This window comes from Alexandromys fortis, unplaced genomic scaffold (assembly GCF_014885135.2).
Source record: "Alexandromys fortis isolate MF-2015 unplaced genomic scaffold, M_Fortis_MF-2015_v1.1 scaffold_210, whole genome shotgun sequence".
NCBI lineage: Eukaryota > Metazoa > Chordata > Mammalia > Rodentia > Cricetidae > Alexandromys > Alexandromys fortis.
In genome coordinates this window covers 1039901-1057784 of record NW_026068101.1, presented here as the reverse complement: position 1 = coordinate 1057784, position 17884 = coordinate 1039901, and the positions used below count along the sequence as shown (strand labels likewise).

Sequence of the window (17884 nt, the reverse complement as noted above, 5' to 3'; positions counted from 1 at the left end):
AGTAGACAGTTACTGTGCCCTAGAGACGTTGCTAGGCGTGAGGTCGGGTGGAGAGAGCGGTCAATAGGCAGCATGATGATGCCACATGACTCAATGCTCTGCACGGGAGACCTGTGCTCTGCCGGCTAAGCCTGTGGAGAAAGGAAGGCTTACAATGGTCCGAGCTGTCGGCAAAGCTTCAAGGAGAGATGGAAGGAAGGGAAAGGCTGTATCAGCAGAGACAACAGAGGTCACGTCAAGCAGCTGGAAAGGCATGTTCAGGGATGAGCCAGCTCTCCAGAGGCGCAGGGGCCTGCTCTCTTGGGGGAACTGAAAATTCTATGACATATCACTCAGATTTTGAGTTTAGGTTCTGTTTATGGTCTTGTCTCTACATTTTCTGATCCTTGACTCAATATTTCTCATCATCTAGTTCTTCTTTTTATGTATCAAGAAATGGCCCACCTTCTTCTTTCCTGTCTGTTTTCTACAGTGGAGTTCCTGTCCATTCTTCTTCAGCAAAGCCCTCTTTATGAGATGATCCTCCTTGAAACAAAGGCCCTTGGAAACAGTTTCACTCTCTAGAATATGGCTTGTTAGGTCAATCTCAACCTATACTAAGTCAATTAGATTCTCTCTCCTGGGACTTTGGAATTAAGACTTAAAAACAAAAAAGGTCCAGTTACTTCTGTAGGACCACACTGAATGGCCATGTGTACTCGGGGACTGAGACAGACTTGAGACAGCCACGTATAAAACATATCATTAAGTTAAACAGTCATCCTAGAGCCAGAAAGATCATAAAAGAAGCAAAGATGTGAATTCCTGTGGTATATGGGAAAAAGAACTAGGGAAAGCCTAGCTGCCTGGCACCTGTGCAGTGCCTGAGAGAAAACCGCATGCTCTGTGCTAAGGTCCAAAAGACTTCCTGTCATGTGATAAGCCCCTCCTTCGTGGCTCTCACATTAATTTTAAATCTTGTTTTAGTCTTATCTATAAAATTAACTATAAGCATAGAATAATGTTTTTAATGATATTATTCAATATCAGTTAAGCCCCCCCCCCACTCCAAAATGAAAACTTCTATCTTAAAATAAAGAACTTCATGATAGAGCACCTGCCTGGCACGTAACGCCCAGGGCTCCGACCAGATTATGAACAAAACAGAACACATCCATGTGTGGACCTGAGAGAAAGTGCCTGCCATCTCCAGGAAGTAATCCTTTGCTGCTTCTGCCTCCCTGGAGATGAGAAGGGGCGTGGCAGAGAAACAGGTCACATCCCAGAATCCTCGAATGTCTGGGCTGAGACCCTCAACCTGCCTCCCTTTGAGGGAAGAAAGGAAAGATTTAAAAAGAAATGGGTAGAGGAGCTGGGTGTGAGAGCGCATGCCTGCAATCCTAGCATTTGGGGGACACAGGTAGGAGAATCAGGAGTTCGGGGTCATCTTCAGCTACACGAGGAGGGCAGGCTAGTCTAGACTACATGAGACAGTCTCTCAAAAAAGAGAGTGTAGGGTGTAGAAAAGACAAAAGGGCACTTCTTTTATAACCCCTCTCTTCCACACACAAACCACTTTACAGACCCAAAGACTCACCACCAACAGCAGGGCTGGAGTCTACAAACTCATTTTTTCAAAAACAACTTTGGGAGTCAACAAATCTATTGTCTGGACTGCAACTTGCTCTAAATCAGTTTCTCCAAATGTAAATGGCTCCATTCTACAAATACATAAGATCTCCAAATTCTTTAGAATGTGATGTCTTTAACCAATGTGGAAGAGCAGCCAAAGCCACTGACGTCCATCACTTCTAGGTTAATCTTTTTGTTGTTCTTTTCGAGATAAGGCTTCTCTGTTGCTTTGGTGCCTGTCCTGGAACTGTCCTAGACCAGGCTGGCCTCGAACTCACAGAGATCCATCTGTCTCTGCCTCCTGAGTGCTGGAATTAAAGGCGTGTGCCTCCACCGCTCAGCTAGGTTAATCCTTTTTAGAGATTGATTTATTTTTAAGTATGTGTTTGTGGGGGGTATGTACATGGGTATGCAGCTGTCTGTAGAGGCTAGAGGTCTTGGATCCCCTTGGAGCTGGAGCTACAAGTGGTTGTGAGCTACCTGATGTAGGTGTGGGAATAGAAACCAGGTCCTCTGGGGGAGCAACATGTGCTCCTAACTACAGAACCATTTCTCCAGCTCATAAATTAAACATTTTAATGGCTATTTCTGTCTCCTACCCCACTCCCAAATTAGTATCTCCTATGGAAGAATAGGCCCCTAGAAGAATTCAATGACTCTGGGAATCCAGTCTAATTTCAAAGGGAAAATGTAATCCCAGTGTATAGAATGAACACAGCCGCTCCATGTAGTAACCTAAAATGAACCATCAAACTAATCTAAAAGTTGGATATTAAAACCACAAAGCTATTAGACTAAAGCAGGAATAAATGTTTATGATCTTGGATTGGATGATGGTTTCTTGAATAGAATATCAAAAGTACAAAAAAAAAAGGAAATAAACTGAAAACCATCAAAGTTTAAAGCTTTCATACATAAAGGGGCAGCATCAAAAAAGTGAAGACAACTTAAAGAAAGAGATAAATATTTGTAAATAATATATTGAGGGCCTACATTCAGAATATATAGAGAACTTATTTTTATACACTACTTCTATAGGCCTGCAAAGTAGGGTGGTTACTTTGGAAAACAGCTTGACAGTGCTTCAAATCAGTAAACAAAGGATCGGGGCATGGTGGTCATGCCCTTAATCCAGCACTCCTGAAGAGAGAGGCAGGAGGATTCCTGTGAGTTTGGGGCTAGCCTGATCTACCTAGTGAAACCCTGTCTCAAAAACAAAACAAAACAAAACAAACAAGCAAAAAACAAAAAAAAAAAAGAGAAGAAATTCAAACACCGACTGACCACATGATCCAGTCGCTCTACTCTTAGTTATCCAAAAACCTAGAGCGCATGCCCACACAAAGACTATGGAGAGACGAGGGGGAGGCTTCTGACAGCCTTTACGTTGTTTCAATCAGTAACTACTTGGTTCTTCTGGGACAGCAGAAGAACACTGAACCAGGTATAAATGCAACTGGAAAGGGGAACTGTTAATATAAAATTGTAGCAAATATACATTTCATGTGTGCGTGTGATTAAAATTCTGTTAGCTTGCAAAATCTTTCCGGTTGAAAGACACTTACTTGTGTGTTGAGTTCTGAGGCACACCAATGCGTTCCTTCAAAGCTAACTTCTGAAATGGAGTCTGTGGGCACACAGAGTGCCAGTACCAGCCAGGAGCTGGTAAGAGCTCAGCATGCAGCCCTCACAGGCCTACAGCACAATCTGGATTTTACCAAGTGACTCGCGTACACAATACCTGAGAGCTGTTTAATTATATATAAAACTAATCCCCACTTGACAAACACCAATAAACCTACAAACGTAGTCCATGGACTAAAAAATAGCTTCTCAAATAGCACAGTTTTCTTGGGGGCCGAGTCAGCCCCAGAGAAGGAGACAGCAAGTCAGCCATCCTGCAGCTTCCTTTCCATTGGGACAAAGTCACTACCACTACAGGGACATTCAGATCCTTGGAGGAAGAAGAATCTCTAAGCACAGCCCACTGACGGAGCGAGTCTACCATGAACAAGTTTTGCGTTGCCACAGTGAACTCTGCCTGTGTGACCATTCGTGTTGTTGGTTGATTTCACTCTGCAGATGTTTGCAAGGAGTTAGCTGATTGTAATCACATTTTCAAGTAAAAATGCGTTCATATTTCTGAATTTAAAAATGACACTGACTAATAAGAAAAGCTGTATTCATGACAATAATGGATGCCTGTCATGGGAAATCTAGGACATATGGTACCAAAACCCATGAGGCATTAGTGACCTGGTTGAGAACTGGGATGTCTGTCCTTGGTCTTTCTCTGGTCTCTAAACACCAGGATTCTGGGCACTAAGCTCCTTCCCACACTGATATATTTGTACTATTTGGTGACTCCTCAGACCCCACATCTGCACTATGTCCCGTCAGATCCCAGCTTCAAACGCCATTCCCTGAAGATATCCTGGAATCATTCTCTAAAGTCAGCCCCACTCAACCCGGGTTCTCTGTTTGCCCCTTAGCACTTATCACCCCCACCATGTCCACAATGCTATCTTCATCACTGTAAGCTCCACACCGGAAGTACCCAGGGATTCTCCGACACACTCTTACATCAGGCACATTAGGCACAATACGAGTTTCTGATGAATGAACAAATGAAAAATAATTAGAATTAGAGAATAGATAAACCCTAGTAAAAATCATCAAATAGTCTGTAGCTCATGAACAACAACAACAATAGGGCACTTATCAACAGCCCCGGAGTCTCTGAGGGCGGTGTAGGAGCACACAACTGTAATCAGAGCATCCAGCAGACAGCAGGAGGATCTCAAGGGGAAGGCAGTCTGAGCTAGAGAGCAAGTTCCGGGCCAGACTGAACTATAAAGAAAGACAATGTCTAACGTCAACAAATAAACAAGCCTTTTGCCTCACAATCTTGCTAATACATGAAAGAGTGGGACCCAAGCTAAATGACTTAAATCTTATTTTCGATGTATGAGGGTTCTATCTGCATGTACACATGCACACCAGAAGAGGGCATCAGATCCTATTTTAGATGGATGTGAGTCACCCTGTGGGTGCTGGGAATTGAACTCAGGACCTCTGGAAGAGCAGTCAGTGCTCTTCTGAGACATCTCTCCAGCCCTAAATGACTTAAATCTATGTCCCTCCCAGAGACAACCTGTAAACTGAAGTTACCACGCAGAATGTGATGGCATATGTGTGTGTGTGTGTGTGTGTGTGTGTGTGTGTGTGTGTGTGTGTGTACATCCTCATACAGTGGCAAAGAGCACTTACTTCAACCAGATACAGGTCTAATTCATATTCTCGCCACCCCAACCTCCCTCTCCTTCTCTGCCTTTCCCTTCTCCCTTTTGTGGTCTAAGGATTTAAACCAGGGCCTTGTATACACTAGTGCTCTACCACTGAGTTTCACCCCCAACCCAGGATTTAATTCTTTATAGTTATTTCTAGGTTTCCCTTACTCAAAGTATAAAGTTACATGCCCAGGCCTTCATGGGAACCCACAGTTGAGGCTCAGCCATGGCCGTTCTGTTGCTCACTTCAAACTCAACAACCTCAGTTACAGCTGTGGCCTCAGATTGCTTTAACCTGTCACAGTTTAGACGTCTAAGCCTTTTAAATTAAACGGCCTCACCAGATGATCGTTTCCAATCATTGTTTCGAGGCTGGTGCTATTGCTACAGTGAACTTGAACATTACTCTCTGTCTAGACTGAGACCTAACAATCTGTCTCAAGGGCTCTTACAGGGATTGATAGGCCACCTGATGACGAGCAGAGCTGCAGAGAGAACAGTGTGCTGACCTCCATTAACAACCAGCGCAAAGGCAGGAACCCAGCAACTAGGAACAAAACCTGGAAAACAGGGGAGCAATAGCTTTGGGCTTTGGAATCAGACCAGCCTCGACTCCAATTCCCACTCTAGAGTCAGCCTGCTGCTAACCACGTACGAAATCCTTAACACCTCTGTGCCTTACTTACCTTGTCAGTAAGTGGGGGTCAGCAAGCCAGGCTCCCCAAAAGGTAGACTGAAAGGATGGAGGAGATAAATCTGGATACACATTGAACCCAGGGTCTTTAACTCTCAGGCAATGTTAACTGAGCCTCTGTTAAGGTTCATTCTCAGCATCAAGAAGCTGTTTCCTCTGCAGGTAGAGATGCTTGGAATGGGAGAATGGCACCAGATATCCCTGCACAACCTGAGGAGTATTCTGGTATTCTGTCTGCATGTGGAGAAAGGTCTCCAGGAGAGGTTACACTGCAGCACATGGGGCTGCCCAGGGTAGGGATACAAATACCGTCCCCGGGGTGAGCACTTACCCTTTGCCATGTACTGTGGGCATCATCTATACAACCTCAACAACATTACAAATGCCCGCAAACCCCACTTTATAACGGAACTTAAGCTGTTTTACTGATGACACTGATGCCCAAATTGTAGCTGATCTAGGCTTCACAAAAAGAGAAGGGCAACATCAATCATTCTGGTATAAAGCAGGGAAGAACCGGTTCCTGCATGAGATAGCAAGCCAGAAGCAAACATCCTATGACTTTAATAGAAAATAAGGACAGAATGGAAAGTTAGGGTATAAGAGAATAAAAAGAGTCTAAACATTTGTCTGTGTACAATGAGGAACTGTTTGGGGGTGTACGTGTTTAATTGGGCATAACAATAAACACTGAGTGCGTATTAAGGGCGAGCCCCCCCCAATAATTTGTATACATTCTTTATAATCATCCCAGTAACGCTGCAACTTGGGTGTTGACGGGTTCGTTTCACAAATACCGCCAAGAGAGGTCACACCCTTGTTGAATGCTTCTAGTAAACTGCAGTGGGGTTCTTCCTGCTTGTTCTGATGTCAAAAGGTCAGTATCCTTCCCCTTAAGATAGCACTGCAATTAAACCTCCTCTGCAACATGAAGTCAAATAAATAAATAAGGGTAAGATGGAGAAACGGAATTATCTGGAAGGAATCTAGGGATCCAGACTGTGGAGACAAACACATCACTGTGAGCATGAGGACATGAGGAGGACGTGATGGGGGTGGCTGCACAGGTGACTTTTTCTTCCCTCCTCTGCCAGAGCAGGAAAGCAAAGCAGTAATGATCCCAGCCAGCAGCACCAAACCGTCTTGCCTTCGAACACCATTTGAGTCTTGTCAACGCAACAGCAAATATCAGTTTAGGTATTTATTTGTCTTGTCACAGTGTTATCAAGACTAAAAGATGGCATCATTCTCTCATCTGTCATCTGCATCGAAAGATAATCACTCAAGAGAATGAAACCAAGCCTGCTTAGCCAACAAATCACATTATGCCTCACACAGCAACACTTGGGAAAATCGGCCTTAAATGCACATCCTGTCAAAGCCAAAGGACACACGCGGAGCACTACTGAGCTCGGCCGAATCCGACATCACTAAGGTTCACCACGATCTCAGAGAGCATGCAGTTTTATAAAATGGACTATGTTATCAATATATATGTTAGGCTGCTTTGCAGCTAATGTTCCAGGCAAAGGTGTATTTTTTTAAGTATCAAATTTATAGGCATGGACATTTCCTTCAAAAGCCAGGGACCAAGTGGACAGTGACTGCACTGCCTGATATGTTGAAATCAAGAGTTTTAATATTTGTGTAATGATTTAAAAAGACAAAATATTTCCTGCACCAAAACCTTGGCTACTACAGCCAACCCCATTCAACGATAAACTTCAGCATTTTAAGTGGAAAAACAGTGGTATACTAGGGCGTGCAGAGATGGATTGAAATGATAAAGATAAAAGATTGTACATTGTTCTTTATGTACTGCCTTCTTCAGAAAAAAAGATGTTTACATATACAAGAGACAGCAAGATGACAAGACACACACTCCAGTCCACAGCCCCTGATTATGTAAAGAGCTGTGGGTTTGGGTTTTTACCCACTGAACTTCATTTTATTCCATATGCAAAGATGTACGTCAATGTAGACTTTCTGCACATACACAGAACCGGCCACTATCATGGAAAATGTAAAGGCCTCGTTCTGAAGTCACACTTGCTACTATACCAGTGTTAGGTCTGAGAGATAACCACCTCAAGAAACGGAGCAGGAAATAAACTCTCCCTTTTGCCTTCCCATCAGTTAAGTCTACCTGTAATGCAGCTATAACTTCATTCGCCTGTTCTTCAAACCCGAATGTCTCTTTAACCATCCAGCCAGAAGTCCTCACAGCCCCTCCAGGCTAGCTGCTCATCATCACAGTGGTTTACTGCAACTCCACCCTTTCCCACCTTCAATTTCAACACGGCATTTAATTTTTTTTTTTTTCCTGTTAAGAGAAAGACTGTGTATTAAGAATCCAGCCCCGCCCCCCAAGTGGCTGAGTGAAGTGTCGTGTTAATATCATTTAACCCTAGGGAATCTTCTGTTTAATCGCCCCTCTCCCCCCCCCAGAGGACCACCCTTCTTATTGATGCTGTAAGGGAAGACACCGCATGAAGACAGACAGAGCAAACACACGATGGGTTTACATTTTTAAACAGCCAACCTTTTCATGAGTCACTGTTAATCACTCGCACCTGTGCCTTTAACAATCAGCCACACAACTGGGGAGACAAAATCTGCGGGATGGAACTCCATAAGGACGCCCCAATCACAACCGTCCCATATCCAGGACGAAAGGAAAGGGGGCTTTGATATGACAAGAAGAAAGTTTTGCATGCCAGTCCCACCGGATCTGGAAGGCATCCAGAGCTCCCAGTATGCAAAGTCTTCTTCTACAGGGGAGCTCAAAGCTGGGTGTGGCGGCTCACCCTCGTAATCTCAGCACTGAGGCAGAAGGATTGCTGTGAGTTTGTGGCCAGCCTGGACTCCATATTGAGTTGCAGGCCAACATGGGCTCAAGTGTGAGATCCTATCTTAAAAACACACAGGACAGGGAGGGACACAAAAGTCAGGGGGAAAGACACAAAGTCAAGATCTCAAACATGCGTGTGTGTGTGTGTCCTAGGTTTCCAAGTATTAAGTTTTTGCCTTCTGTAACCATTTTCAACTAAAAAAATTAATTCTGGACGGCAAGTGCAGCACCAGTTGCGGGAGAAACCTTTCGTGCTATTGTTCCCACTGAGAAGGTAAGGCCATTGAGATCACACTACTTCACTTATCCCATGCGAAAGGCCAATTCAAAGCCAACAGAAACAACATCCTGATAAGGTAGACGTTGCGCTCTGCACCAATGACACAGACATCTGGAAGGTACAAACACAGCCTATCTTCAGTAATCACTGCCTCTGTGAGTGGAGGTGTCCACACCACGGAAAGCATCCTCAACTGCCTTAGGCAGAAAGGGATTCCCTATGAACAGCATCTGGACCACACCTTATTTGGCCATAGGAGACACTAACAAAGGCTGGGGAGAAATAGGTCTAATCCAGACGAGGGGTTGGTACAAAGACTCAAATATGCCCCCCTTATTAACAAGAGGGGTCATAAAAATGACTACTTGGTGCAATGGAGTTCCCCCTAGACCATCCACTACCAAATGCTGCTCTTTAGGGTAGATGGGAAGGTTTTATGGTCCAGTAGCTGCTGCCACTCTTTTTAAAAACCCTAAAATCATTGTGGAAAACATCCACTTAGTGTGTAAATAAGCTTTCGGCACTAAAACCCTGCTGCAATCAGGAAACACTCCCCACTCACAACAGAAATATCCCCAGTTCAACGTTTCGGGGATGAAGATCCCAACATTTCTACCTGTACCAAAATTTCTTTTCATTTTTTTTTTAGATCCATTTGCTTGCTGGGGAACCTACTGAGGAGCCCTCCAAAAATGCTACCCACAGTTCATGTATTGGTCCTACCGTTTACCTAGCTAGGGAAGCGTGAGGGGTGTTGGTAGTTATCCTTCCACTTGTAGCAGGAATGAACAAAACAGCAGCACAACGCTCAACTCAGTAGAGCTTTCCAAGCCTTCTGAAGGGACAGCGACGCCTCTCTCCCATCTACACCTTCCTCCCTATTTCTTCTCTAGCCCTAGCGTCTGCAGCCCGTCTCTAGCGGCTCCTAGGAGAATCCTTTACTCCATGGGGCTCTCGGACGGACATGACCCCGGCTATTCCCACCCTTATGTCCTCTATATCCAACCCTTTCCCACGGCCCCAGTTCACCCCCTTACCTGATAATGTCGTCCTTGTGTCCCAGGAAGAATTTTTGGCTGTGCTCTCGGGTGTTGTACACCACCCCTACCCCAGCTACAAAGTAAACCACCTCCTTGCCGGCGGTGTAGTACAGGTTGTTGCGGCACTGGTGACCCCGGTACCCGTACACCCACTCCAGCCGGAGCTGGCAATTGGGAGCTGTCCGATCCGCCATTATAAGCCGACCCCGAGCGACCCCCGGTGCCCCGCGCGTCTGCTCTGTCCTCTTCCAAGGCTCGGGCTGCGGCGAACCTGCAAGGGCTCAGGGTACAGCGCGGGGCGCCGATTTCCGCGGCGACGCACAGGCACAGCCCAGCACGCCGGCCGCCACCATCATCCGCTGCTGCGGGAGACAAGCCGCCGCCGCCGGTGCGCAGCAGCAAGACCCCGCTGGGAGCCCCGGCTCCTTCCCTCGGGGTCAGGCGGCTTCGGGGGCACCAGCACCAGTGCGCACGCCTCACTGCACCTGCGGGCTTCGGCCCCCGGGAGAGGTTCTCCCCGGGGTCACCCCGCCTTTAAAATCAGAGATCTGCATATCCAGACACGGATTACCCAGTTCGCCAAGTTTGAGGCGCGCGGGGGCTTCGCAGCAAGCAGCGGGATTTATTCTGTGACAGGTCTGATCTGACAGGCAGCCGGAGTAAGCTTTGCCATCATCGTCCTTGGATCCGAAATTGACAGTCTATATCTAGGATGCGAGAGCGAGAAAGAGAAAGAATTTGTGCATGTCACCTAGTACAAGAAAATGATCATCAAACTAAAACCAAGTTGTGGGTAGTGTTTGGGCGTTTTTCTTTTAATTGTCCACCTTTCTCCTTCCGTATTCACCTCCTTAATTATAGGAAATACGCCCTAAACGCTACTACTGGCTGGCAGTTGCTGATCTAATTTGAAATAACACTTGCTGTTTCCTCCATAAAGCCAGGGCGAATATGAAAATGGTCATTTTTTCCCCAGATGCTCCAATTAGCTGTCATGCATGTGTTTAAAGTCCATACCATCCAGGAGCTTTCTCTTCACAGAGAAAACCACAAAGAACTTAGCCGTTTTTCCTAATCAGCTACTCCAATTGCAAGCGTCATTAAAAAAAAAAAAATCTGAATTGGAGGAAACCGGGCACCAGGCAACTAGAGAAAAGCGCTACCTACAAACACTCCCGTTCCAGGGGAGAAAAAGAAAAAAGAAAAAAATTAACAAGTGGCAACATAATAATAATAAAAACAATATAATGGTGATGATGATGACCTTAATAATAATCGTGCCCCTGTCCCCAAGAAGATCTGAGCTAGCTACGAGACCTTGCGGGCTCCGGGATTCTGCCTACAGCTTGGCGGGGAGCGAGGTCTCCCGTGGGGCCCCGAGGACAGAGACACCCCATGCTCAGCCTGCCGCGGCAGTTCCGAGGGATGCCAGCCGGAGGGATGCCCTGGCTCGCGCTCCACGGTCCCGACGGGTTCCTACACTCCCACCCGGACCAGACTCTCTCCGAACATCCCTGCTCTCTCCGCCTCTAACCTCTGCTGCCCGCCGTGCGTCCAGGATCCCGCACCAGCCAGCAAAATCCTCTGCCAGCCCTCCCTCCCCGCCCCGAGCACCCCGGGATAGGCTTCGTCACTGGGGCGCCCGGGGACCAGCTCTTCCTCCAGCCGGGGCTCCGGAGGCGGGGCCAGCGCCGGGACGGGTTACTAGGCGAAATCGCGGCGCTAGGAAACGCAGACGCCCGCGAGGGCTGAAGCCGCCCCTCCCTCTGCCAGCTTCTGTATGCATCCTGGGAATCGTAGTCCTCTGTAACCAGCTTGTACGAAGAGCACTTGGAGTGTACTACACGTCCCAGGATTCCGTGCGACCCCCGGGCCGCGGTGCGGGTGCAGCAGGGAATGCGTGTCTCCCACAGGACCTGGGAACTCACCCAGACTGGCATTGGTGTTCTGTAGTGATCCAGGCTATCGGCCTGCATGTCTGTGCTGAGAGCAGAGAAGATGGAGTAGCGGAAATTCTCGGGCTTTCCTCAGGACTTTCTCCCGCGCCACTCTCTGACATTGCTGCAGCCCACGTCTGCCGTATTGCAGAACTTGACTCACGCTGTTTCCTACTTCAAATTTCCCTGTTATTCCAAAGGATTCTAATTTATTCAAGTGCAGTGCTACGGAATTTAGGAAAAATGCATGGTGTTTGTTCGCTCTGTACTGTGCAAGGGAATAAGCGCCTTCCTATGATCTACCTTGTGTCCACGCAATGGAAGACTAATTGTGGCCTTCAAACACAGAAGCCAGTGGCCATTCTAAAACAACCTGGGGTAAACTAATCCGTTAGTTCTGATTTTCAGGTTACGGCCATAGCCAACATTTGGGGAAAGACGTAAATCCACTTGACTAAGAGGTTACGAAAGGATGATAGTTTTGATTCGTTTCTAGACAAGTTTTTTTTTTTTTTTTAAATCTACGTGGAGCTTAAATGGAATGGCAATGTTGTAGGTTAAAAGTGCCAAGTTTGGGTGAGCAGTTACCTGCAATGGTGAAGAGAATGTGAATTCTCTTCTAATTTTCTAAGAAAACAGAATCTACAGATAGGTCTTTTTTTTAAGGCAGCAAGGACGCTACTAAAAATTGAAACATGGCTTTAAAAGGTTTTTGAAATTCCTATAATCATTTATGAAAAAGTTATTTATTTGTTTGTTTTATTTGGTTCATGACCCTAGTGTCAGGGAAGACCAAGAACGTGGAACTCAACATCAGTGATGAAACTTATTACATCCTATCCTGCCTGCGGGCATCTCAAGGCAAGATAGAGCTAACTCCTGTCTCTGTATAAAACAACTAATTGTGTGGTAAACTCAACCTCATGGATTTATCTAATGCTGACTAGCTCTCAGAAGCCTTACCTCTAAATACCATTAGCAAATGGAGCAGAGGATTGAATTCTTAATTCATGAAATTTGTAGGATATGGTCAAACCGTAGGAGGGACATCAACAAAAGTTAAGATCGCGAGTTAGCATCTTGCCATTGCATGAATTTCATAGAGAAGCATGCTACAAGCCCACAATACTACGCAGTGAAAGCACAGATCAGTAGACTAGCTCACAGGAGTAGAATCCAGTGAGGAACCCGATTTGCAGAGCTTCAGAAACATCTGTCCTTTGAATAGTCACTGTCATTTCTGTAAAAGACCTTGTGAAGCCATAGCTTTCCTCCTTTCCATCATCTTGAAATATCCCAGCGGTACGTAAATCATTGAGCATAACTTCTTTCTATGCTGGCAACTGGATGACGTTCACCAACACAAAGTATTCACTCAGTCAAAAAAACCTTTCTTCTCAAAGTCAAATCTACATGCAGCTAGCCCCCCACAATTATCCTTACTAGCAGAGCATCTGACAGGGAAAGGGGCCTTGCCAATAGATGGCAGGAGAACCTCGAAAGACAGGCACTGGGAGGAAGAGACAGTATATCTGCACTTACTGATGAACAAGTCTGGGTGGTCCTGAATTCTCTAGCAGCAGACTGAGAAAGGTGTAATCTACCGGCCATTGTTCTACCCTAAGAGGCTACTAGTGTTCTGTATTCACCCTTCACCTTGGTTTCAACTGATACAAGATCTTAGCCTAGGAGACTAACTGTGCCTTTACCCCTAGAAATACAGGGAAAAAGCTTGGATCGCTAAACCAGCCCCAGAGAAAGGAATTCCTTCTCACCTGGGTGCCAGTGGGCACCCCACAATTTATCCAGGGGCTGGAGATGGTAGTCTCCAAAGAAATTCCCTTTCATTCAGCTAGCAAGATGCCGATACAAATCAAGCACCATTACCACAAAGCTGCGTTCTGTGCCACAGGGCAAGGAAGCAGAAGTGCTCAGTGTTCTCCTTCCCCTTTTCTCTACAACTGTTAATCACAAACTCACAACCTTCAAGCTTAACTAATCACACTTAAGAAATGGAGTTAGTACAACACACAGACACACACACACAAACCCTTTTCCCACTTTTTAGAATTCTGTACTGATTAAAGCCCCATCCTTAATTAATCTTCCTGGTATCTGGTCCAGAATTTACACAGTCACACCCCCTCTGGGACAGTAGTAGCTAACAAGATGCCCATCTTGTCAGACTTACCAGTTTTCATGGCTCTGTGAAGTGCATGTTTCGTATCATTGGGGTTTTTTGTTGTTTTTTATTGATTTTATTGATCTATATAGTTTTCTCCACTCCCTTCCCTTTTTACCCCCTTCCTTTCTTGTCCTCTCTCATGGCCCCCATGCTCCCAATTTACTGAGGAGATCTTGTCTTTTTCTACTTCCCATGTAGATTAGATTCCTGTATTTCTCGGGGTTCTCTTTGTTGTTTAGGTTCTCTGGGATTGGTAAGTGATATTTATCCAGAAAATTGTCCATTTCCTTTAACTTTTCTAATTTTGTGGAGTGTAGGTTTTTGAAGTATGACCTAACGATTCTCTGGTTTTCCTCCATGTCTGTTGTTATATCCCCCTTTTCATTTCTGATTTTGTTAATTTGGATATTCTCTCTCTGCCGTTTGGTTTGTTTGGATAAAGGTTTGTTTAGCTTGTTGATTTTTCTCAAAGAACCAACTCTGTCTCATTGATTCTTTGTATCGTTTTCTTTGTTTCTATTTTGTTGATTTCAGCTCTCACTTTGATTGTTTCCTGACATCTAGTTCTCCTGGGTGAGTTTGCTTCCTTTTGTTTTTAAATTTTCAAATGTTCTGTTAATTCACTAGTGTGGGATTTTTCCAGTGTCTTTATGTAGGCATTTAGTGCTATGAACTTTCCTCTTAACACTATTTTCATTGTGTCCCATAAATTTGGATATGTTGTGTGGTCAGTTTCATTGAATTTTAGGAAGGCTTTAATTTCTCCCTTTATTTCTTCCTTGACTCATTGATGATTCAGGTGAGCAATGTTTAATTTCCATGTGTTTTTCTGGAATTAGGGTTGCTGTTGAATTCTAGTTTTAAGCCATGGTGATCCGATAAGATACATGGGGTTATTCCAATTATGTTGTGTCTGTTGAGGTTTGCTTGGTTACTGAGTACTTGTCAGTTTTTGAGAGGGTTCCATGAGGTGCTGAGAAGATGGTATATTCTTTTATGTTTAGATGGAATGCTCAATAGATGTCTGTTAAGTTCACTTGAGTAATAACATCTGTTAGTTCCCTTATTTCCCTGTTAAGTTACTGTCTAGCAGACCAGTGATGAAAGTGTGGTGTTGAAGTCTCCCAATATTAGTGTATGGGGTTTAATGTGTGATTTAAGCTTTAATAGTATTTTTTTCATAGGAAGATGCCCTTGTATATGGGGCATAGATGTTCAGTGTTGAGATTTCCTCTTGATGAATTTTTCCTGTGACTAATATGAAATGTCCTTCTTTGTCTTTTTTGATTGATTTTAGTTTGAAGTCTGTATTGTTAGATATTAGGATAGTTACACCAGCTTGTTTCATAGGTTCATTTGTTTGGAAAACTTTTCCCAACCCTTTAGTCTGAGGCAACCTCTGTCTTTGAGGTTGAGGTGTGTTTATTTTATGTAGCAGAAGAAGGATTCTATTTTCATATCCAAACTGTTAGACTGTGTCTTTTTAGAGGTTAGTTGAGTCCATTTATATTAAGGGATATTAATGACCAGTGATTGCTAGTTCCTGTCATTTTAGTTTTCATTGTTGGTGATGTTATTCCATGTGTTTTCCCCTTCTTTGTGATTTGCTGCTGTGAGATCATCTGTGGTTTTTTTTTTTGTTGTTGTTGTTGTTGTTTTGGATGTAGCTAACTTCCTTGGGTTGGAATTTTCCCTCTAATACTTTGTGTAGGGTTGGGGTTGTTGCTAGGTATTGATTAAATCTGGTTCTGTCATGGAATATCTTGTTTTGTCTGTCTATGATGATTGAAAATTTTGCTGGGTACAATAGTCTGGGCTGGCATTCATGTTCTCTTAATGTCTGCATAATGCTTGACCAGGACCTTTTGGCTTTCATTGTTTCCATTGAGAAGTCAAGTGTAATTCTGATAGATCTTCCTTTAAATGTTACTTGGCCTTTTTCCTTTGCAGCTCTTAGTATTCTTTCTTTATTCTGTAAGTTTAGTGTTTTGATTATTATGTGGTATGGGGATTTTTTTTAATCTAATCTATTTGATGTTCTGCAAGCTTCTTGTATCTTAATATACATATATACATATCTGTCTTTAGGTTGGGAAAGAAGAGGAAAACATTTTCTTCTATGATTTTCTTAAATATATTTTCTGTGCTTTTGAGTTGGACTTTTTTCTCCTTCTTCTATCCCTATTATTCTTATGTTTGATCTTTTAATGATGTCCCACATTTCATGGATATTTTGTGTTAAGCTTTTATTACATTTAATGTTTTCTTTTACCAACAAGTCTGTTTCCTCTATTGTATCTTCAGCACTTGAGAGTCTTTCTTCCGTCTCTTGTATTCTGCTGTTTATGCTTGTACTTTTGGTTCCTGGTTGTTTTCTTATATTTTCTATTTCCAGATTTCCCTCAGTTTGTGTTTTCTTAATTGTATCTATTTCAGTTTTCAAATCTCACATTGTTTTTTTTTTATCTGTTTGATTTCTTTTTCTTGGTGTTCTTTAAGGAATTTGCTGATGTCTTCCAATTTTTTGTTTGTCTTTTCCTCCATTTCTTTGAGGGAACTTTTCATTTCCTCTTTAAGGGCCTCAAATATTCTCCTAAATTTATTTTTTGGTCATTTTCTTCTGCTTCATCTATATTGGGGTGTTCAAGTCTTGTTGTTGTAGAGCCACTACTTTTTGTTGGTGTCATGTGTCTTTGTGGTGTTGTGTGTGTGTTTACCTTGTCTACCCATCTTTTCCTTTGATTAGTGCAGTTGCGACTGTGTCTCTAGTGATCAATCTTCCAAGTGCCAGGGGACCCAAGGCTCAGATGGTTGCTCCTCATGGTGCAGTTGAAACCACTATTCCAGTCACCCTGGAGGTCACTTCCTGGAGTTTGCTTGCCACTCCTGGAGGTTGCTCACCACTCCTGGGGGCTGCTGTGTAATCCCAGAGGTCATTATTAGCACCTACTCCCATGGAGGTTGCTGGCTCAGACCTTTTTCCGCCGATGTCCCAGGCTCAGACCCATTCCCATGGAGGTCCCTGGATTGGGACTGGTTCTACAGAGGTCTCTGGCTTGGACCTGCTCCCTCGGAGGTCGCTCTTTTGTACCACTCCTAAGGAGGTCACTTGCTTGGGCTCTCTCTGGCAGAGGTTGCTAGCTCAGTTGGTATCCTTGTTATGGTCTGTGGAATTGCTAATTGTGTCTATATGTGTATAAACCGAAAGGCTCGTGAGGAACAGGAAGTTTTTAGGAAGAATAAAGAGACATGAAGAGAATGTGGTTGAGTTACTTTGTCCACCCTCAGATCATTTTAAGCCAGTTTTTTTTTTTTGCTTGCTGTAAGCATTGTGTTCTGAACCTTAACGTGATGCTGAGGCAGGAACTCAGAGACCCCCTGATAGAAATAAATTATATATAAGAAGAGGAAAACATTTTCCAGACATCATAAAGAAAAGCTTCATGAAGTAGAAAAAGTCAAGATCTCCTGAGTAAATTGGGAGCATGGGGACCTTGGGGCAGGGCTGAAGAAGAGAGGGGAGAGGCAGGGAGGGGAGCAGAGAAAAATGTAGAGCTCAATAAAAATCAATTGAAAAAAGAAAAAGAAAACTGTCCATTTCTTTTAAATTTTCCAACTTTGTGCAGGAAATTTTTGAAGTAGACCTAATTGTAATCATTTCCATCACCCAGCACTCTTGAAAAATGTCTAGCCACCCCAAGTGCTGGCAATTCTGGGTTCCACGGCCACACGTGTGCCATCAAGAGTTCAGGCAAGTTACATAGCCACCCAGGATCCTCAAGCCCATGTGATCTACGTGTACACATGCACTAGGCAGCCTTTACAATCTGGACAGGCCTGCTCCAGGCTCCCTTCCTGCACCAGTCTCCTCAGGCCTGCACAATGTCTTTCTTTCCCCAGTTAAACTCTTAAAATGGGGGAAAAAAGAAAAGCTTCATGGAAGAAATATGAAATATAGAAACAATCAAGATAATAAAGATAAACTGAATGAGCACG

At 44.2% G+C, this 17884-nt stretch overlaps 1 protein-coding gene across 1 annotated transcript in view; it reads right to left on the bottom strand.

Moving 5' to 3' along the window:
- Eml6 (EMAP like 6) overlaps positions 1-11410 on the bottom strand; it is a 240144-nt gene extending 228734 nt beyond the window's left edge. The window contains exons 1-2 of the mRNA XM_050123862.1: positions 11301-11410; positions 9764-10473 (exon numbers count right to left, since the gene is read on the bottom strand). Coding sequence (XP_049979819.1) covers positions 9764-9960 — 197 coding nt within the window. The 5' untranslated portion in view covers positions 9961-10473; positions 11301-11410. The remainder of the gene's footprint in view (positions 1-9763; positions 10474-11300) is intronic.
- Positions 11411-17884: the final 6474 nt, after the last annotated feature.